Below are 6,602 nucleotides of genomic sequence, written 5' to 3'. Positions count from 1 at the left end.
TATATATGTGTGTCGCGCACTCAGATCAGTTGGTCGGCATCTGTTTGTCGGTTGTAAGTATCCTCTGATCAGTGGTTCGATTCCTCCCGGTGGAGGGTGTGGTACTCGAATTGTTATGCACATCGGTGATGGCCGGGGCTCGTATGATAGCCTCAGGCCATTCCATTTTTAAAAAATAATATATAGATATTGAGCTACGCCTCCTGGAGTATTTTCTTTCTCCATAAACTTTTTCATTATATGGGTTGAACGAATTTTAAATTATTTTAAATGATCTCTCATAACTAATTTGTATTTTTTTAGCTTGGTTATGTGCTCTTTGGCTAGTTTCTTATCATATTATAAATAAATTCCTCGCTTAATTTTATTTAATACTAGGTTGTTAGATATGACTCACATACCATATAAGGGAAAGATGTTAGAGCGAAACCGAGCGAGAGAGCGGAGCGAAAACATCTATTCAATCAGGAAAAGTTTTCTTTATGTGGGTTTGGGGTGTGGGGGCAACGCCCCCGTAGTAAGGTACAGAGGTAATTTTGTAATTACATGTTGTACGCCAATGTTACATATATATGTCTTGTTTGTAAACCTAAGGGACCGTATTCCTTTTTCTGAATTGAAAGAAAAGCCACCGCTCTGGTTCTAAGGACGTAGGCAAATTGTCAAACCTTGTTAAATCTCTATGCTTTTTACTTGATTTGCTTTGATTCTTGTGCTTTATTTGCCCTAAAATTCTCAACATATATGTTTTTGGCTTACATCAGACATTTTGTATTGGGGTTGTGTTGAAATTTATATTTTGACCTATCTTTTTTTTTTTAAACAAGCTCATTGTATTATTTTTATTCTTAAATTTTCATTTCTTTCTTTAATTTTCTCAATGTAACATCAAGAAAAGATAATTTTGGATATATTAAACTGCATTCTATGGAAGTATGAGTTCCGGGACTACGATTGACTCTAGAATTATGAATTGCAATGTTGTGTATTTACGCCACGATAAGAAGCTAGCTATGTTTGAAGATTTTATAGGTAACTCAAAAATAGATCACTAGAGTATTACAACTTGTTTAGATTGATTGATGAAAATGAGGAGTTCACTTCAATAGATTAGTTCAAGAATCAAATTTCAAAGCGAAAACGTCTTTTTGACTTTCATAGTATCAAATTTTATTGTTATTCTCTCTTATTTCACTCTAGCTTCCCCATTAAAATTTTAAGTAATTGATATGCCACCAAGAAATTTAAATGATCAAGCATAAATCTCAATATATTTTTGGCAAAGAAATCTTTCAAATTCAAATTCAGAATCATCTAAACACTTACTTCAACAAATTTATAATCAAATTGAGCATCTTAATAATACAAGCCCACTGACATTGAACGTGATTCAATCGAGTCCAAATAATCACAGGTCAAGCACTTGAAGTGTTGTTGAAGGCTTTGATGTATCAATTGGATAACCACATAATCTCTAAATTTGGCATGCTTATAGTTAAATAGAGCAGCTCGATGAGAGAAATTCAAAGAGCCTGAAATAACCTAATTTTGATTTTTTTAATGTAATTAAATATTGAAAAAAAGAGTTATGATCAAGAGAATAATTGTGGACAATGGTTAAAGTTTTCAAAATGCCCATATAAAAATTTCAAATAAGGCCCCATTCTTCACTTAAAGGGAGGAGAGGGCGAGAAAAATAGAAGAGAGCGAACTAACTACTAAAACATAACTCTTTAAGCTATGACAGCCATCGTTGGTCCCACGAGATCACCATTGACTATCAGAGTTCACCGTTAACCAGAAAAAATCACAGTCAACCATCACAGATCACTACTGACCTCGAAGATCAACACCAACTATTCAAGGTCATTGTCAACCATCATTAGTGACTTCTATGCCCCGGTTATTCTTCTCAGGCAGTTGTTGCCCGATCTTTAATTTGTAATCCCACTATATTTATCCCTAAAAAAAGTGTCATTCTGTAATAGAAATTATATAGTAGGTTACTTTAAATAGGTTAGACCTTGAGATTTTTTTTTTCTTTTTTAGTTTTTCCACATCAAAAATCTAATTTTCTTATATTTTTATCTATGATTGTGCAATAAAATTATATTGAGCTAAAGCTTAAGGTTTTTCTGTCGTTTAGAATTTTTTAACATACAACAGTAATAATACTATGCCTTTTAGAAAGAATTGGAATATCTTCAAAGAACTAAACATCATGAAGTTCTCTAGAAACCCTAGCTTTGACAAAATAACAATTATAAACAACATATTACCATGTTTCAATCAACTACTTTTTCATCAAGAGTTGTTCATGCAAAGATGACCATTTGTTAGTTTTCTTTGATTAAAATATTAATAGTATTGTTAGTATGGAAACATCAATGAGAAACTTAATTGATTTGCCAATGAAAGCGCCACCGGCATCCAAATGAGATTCGTGTCAATCTTCCTCATAAAAAAAAACCTAAAAAAAGCATTAATGAACGATGATTATTTGTGTTAGATCGAGTTGAACATTTGAGCACATGTGATTAGTAAGACTGAGACTCAAACAAAGAGCTACTCTTATCTAAATAATATGATGACAATGTTGCAAGAGAAAAGAAGTCATGAATGAACAAAAGCCAACATTAATAAGAGAGAATTTATTAATGAACTTTATAAATAATGGGGTGGACTACATATATGATTTGTCCTTTGGCATTATGGGTGGAGTTTTAATAGAAACTCAATAATTAAAATAGCTCATAATAGAGCATTATGGGGATAGGCAAACTTATGAAACAGGCTTTCTAAAACTATAATGTGGGCAGAGTCATTTCAAATAAAATACAAATGCATTATAGGAAGATATTAGGACTAGATTAAGCTTAGTTTCCAGAACATCAAAAGGGACGTTAAGCCATATTAAAAAAAAAAATACAAATTGTTACACAGCAGAATGTAAACGCATCGCAGACCGGGCATGAGAAAGAGAATAGAGATTGTTTGCTTTGCAGACATTTAATGAGTAACATAAAATTATAAAGAACTTTTACAGATTTCAACTTCAGGCTTTATTTTGTGCCCAAATTTAGAAAATAATGACATAATATAATGCTTGTATATGTTGATGAAATTTATTGCTATATAGATGTTGGGCTATTTTACCCTTTAAGTTCACCTTTCAAAAAAAAAAAAAATAAATAAATAAATAAAATAAAATAATCACAATGTTCATCCTAACTTAAGAAAATCTGAATCACATAAGCATGCTATTCTTTAAGAAACAAAATTTTACATCGTTCTTCCTGGTCCTGCTAACTGCATTACAAAACAAGAAGAAATCATCCTTTATCTCCAAACAAACTCCTTTGCTGATCAAAATCCCCACAGCAAAAGCAAGCTACCAGAACTACCAGCTGGCTCAGAATCCAAACAAAGAATCCAGCAATACCAACATAATGCCAGAAAAGATCAAATAAAGAAATCAACTTTAAATTAAAACAAGAAGAAAAAAAAGAAGAAGAAAAAAATTGTTACACTGAAGATGCATCGTCATCCTCATTCTCTCCGAAAATTTCAGCATCCTTCTCCTCGTCGTCAGAGAAGCTCCGTCTTTCAAATCTCGCTTGAGCCGCCACAAATATGATCTTCTCCGCTCTTTCAGATGCCAGCCTCGACCGCCGCGCCACCCTGAGAAGATTTGGGCTGCACCTAACACGGCAGGCTGTGGCGTGCAGAAAGATAAGACGCACGGCCACCCTGCCCAGCGATCTTAGCTCACTAAGGCAAGTTTCCCACACCAATCTGCTGCTCTGCGGATTTGCCACTCTCATCTTCCCCGTTGCAGGATCCAGCTGCTTCATCTGCACGGCTTGGGCATACAACGGGTCTAAGCCATCTGTTCTCCATTTCATCAGCTCCATGAGCACAATGTGAGCTTCTTCCCTCGAAACCAGCCGCGTTATTAATCGGTCGACATCCTTCTCCTGTTCCGGCGTCAAGAATTTAAATGGGGGCAGGTACTTGCCGCTAGCATCCTTGGTTAGATACAACGGATCCAATATGAACGCCGCCGACCACGCCGGATGGTAGTTCTTTTTGAACCGCCGCTCGACAATGCGTTCGACGTCGATGACGGCTTCAATGTGGAACTTTGCAAGCCAAGTCTTCACCTTTCCGCGGAGCTCATCCCAGAGAGGCAGGCATTGGCCGATGAGCGGCCGCTCTGCTTCCATTTCCTTTGACATGGTCTCTACCAGTTTAACAAGAGAATGAACGGCCTGCAATTCGTTCCAGAACCTCGCGTCTCGAATCAAGTCTGAAATCTCCCTCGCCATCGAGTCGTCCAGGCAGAGGAGCTTGAAGTCCTCATCGAGGATGGCGAGTTGCAGGGAATGTGAGAAAAATATCAAGTCTTCCAAGACAGCGTTTAAGTTCTGGGAATGGAGAAGGCGGGAATGGTTGAGTTCTTGAAGCTGATATTTTTGCAGAACGGCGCGAGCTAATGAATTGGTATTGAAGAATTCAGCGAGGCGGGAGGATTTCGAAGCGGCGGAATGAAAAATGTGGAGGTTGCGGGTGAAGTCTTTGATAAGGCCATGAAGGCCCTGGAGCTGGCAATGGACGTTCACCATCCAGTGATTCTGCGTTTCGAGATTGCGGAGTGCCTTTGACTTGAACCGGTCGGCAACAATGCCGGCGCAGCGGTGGGCTGCGCCGCCGGAAATCTTAGCTACTGCGTCGCGGAAAACGTCTTCAGCATAGTCGGAAGGAGCGCGAGAAGTGGAGACAGTCGCACGGTGAAACACGGTGGTGCCATTGGGGAGATTGACGGCGAGGCTGAGCAAGCTCTGCTCTGCATCAGGTGCAGTGTTCCACCCGGCGGAGTTGAGCTGGAAGTAAAGTGTGTCGTGTGAGCGGGCGGCGGACTCGACGCTAGCATCGTGGAAACGGGAGTCGAGGATTGGGCCGAAGAGAGCTCGAGGAGAGAGAGCGGGGAGGCCGACTTGGTGTAAGAAAGCGCGGAACTTGGGGTGATCGAGGGACGAAGGGGAAGCAGCGCCGCCGGATTCAAAAAGCCAGTCGGCGAGGAGAGAGAGGGCGATATCAGCGAGGGGTTTCGCCAGTGCAGGGCCGGGCGAGGCTCCCTTGGGGCTTTTTAACCGCTTAACGCTATCTTCGAGCATGGCGAGCGCGCCGAGGTCCTCCTTTCCTCCTGAAAGTGCAAGTCGATGGTGGGGCGCCGGGAGAGCGGGAATCCCCGGCAGCGGCGGTGAAGAGGAAAAAGGTGAGAGCATGGAGTCGGAGGGAAGTAAAGATTGGCGCTTTCTGCATGGAGGGAAGGAAGAGATAGGCGTTGGGGCAGAGGAGAGCCCGGCAGAAGCAGCGGCGACGGCTGCAGCAGAGGTGAAATTGGGGCAAGTTCCGCGCTTGAGGTGCTCCGAAGCGGTGCGGGAGGGATTAGAGGCGGAGAAAAGGGCGTCGCAGAGAGAGCAGCGGAGCTTGACGGCTTTTGGTAAACTAGAATCGGAGCCATGGACGAGCAACGGCTCTAAATGGGCCCAATACCAAGCTCCTTTCCCTTTCATCGCTTTAGTCCGCACGGAAACAAGTGCTTCGTAACGCCTGCTCGCCGTCCTTGCAGTCGCCTCCACCGTAGCGGCTGACGACGATTCTCCGGTCGCCAGAGCGTTCGCAGCCGCCATGGTAAAACTCCCTCTTTCCTTCACTTACAGCGAAAAAGGAGGCGCCTTTATCGCCGTATAATCCGACGTTGATTACCTCCTTCCGTCTCCAGGATCGGCGGCTGCTGGCGCACATTCAATTTGAGGAATCCAGCGGCGGCAGCCAGAGCTGCGCGCCATCCCGACTTCCCCTGCAACCTTTTTTTTCTTGAGCTTTCTGTTCTCCTTCTCTCTGCTCCACTGCTGGTTTTTTTAAGGGGCTTCTTTTTTATCTGCTCGTGGGTTCTTACTCGCAGAGCTTTCAATGGCTAAAAAATAAATAAAAAAGGAAAAAATGAAACTTGGATATAGAATAGGGAAGGCGGAGGACTGGAGATATCTGTAGATTCTCTGCGCTCACTGGAGGTTCTGAGTTTCTGAGGACCTGGTTAAAGAGAAAGGTTGACCGATCTCCCTCGCTTTGGTGGATTTCCTTGAATGTTTTGTACAAAGGTTTGGAAGTTTTCATTGTCTTGTATTGATCTCCTATTGTATGCTACCACATAATCATGAATATTTGCGCATCAGCAGCTGCCATTTTTGAAGTATTTTGAAGGTCCTACGCATTTTTCCAACCACTACGGCTCCACCTGCCTCCCCCCCCTTTTTTTTTTCTTTTTCTTTTATTTTTTTTATGATGAGGACATTGCCAAATTTGATTAGATAAATGTAAGAATAGTTTCAATTATGAAACCAAATTAAGAGCTGTAAAAGAGATACATTGTCAATGTGGCTCTAGAATAATGAAAAAAAAAGGAAAGGAGAAATAGAAATCACCTCAAAACTCAAGAGGCAAAAATGAAGCAAAAATTCCCAAAAGTCGGTATTTTTTTAAAAAAATTTATATTGGGTTGGGCTTAGAATAAGAAAATGAGTTGAACGAGTAAG

At 41.0% G+C, this 6,602-nt stretch overlaps 1 protein-coding gene across 1 annotated transcript; it reads right to left on the bottom strand.

Moving 5' to 3' along the window:
* Positions 1 to 3,232: 3,232 nt before the first annotated feature.
* On the bottom strand, positions 3,233 to 6,178 carry LOC110020358. The gene has a single exon (XM_020718428.1). The coding sequence runs from the start codon at positions 5,694 to 5,696 to the stop codon at positions 3,525 to 3,527; it is 2,172 nt and encodes a 723-aa protein (XP_020574087.1). The 5' UTR covers positions 5,697 to 6,178; the 3' UTR covers positions 3,233 to 3,524.
* Between the last annotated feature and the right edge of the window lie 424 nt (positions 6,179 to 6,602).

Source organism: Phalaenopsis equestris, unplaced genomic scaffold (assembly GCF_001263595.1).
Source record: "Phalaenopsis equestris unplaced genomic scaffold, ASM126359v1 Scaffold000094, whole genome shotgun sequence".
NCBI classification, from domain to species: domain Eukaryota; kingdom Viridiplantae; phylum Streptophyta; class Magnoliopsida; order Asparagales; family Orchidaceae; genus Phalaenopsis; species Phalaenopsis equestris.
This window is presented reverse-complemented; position numbering and strand designations above follow the sequence as displayed.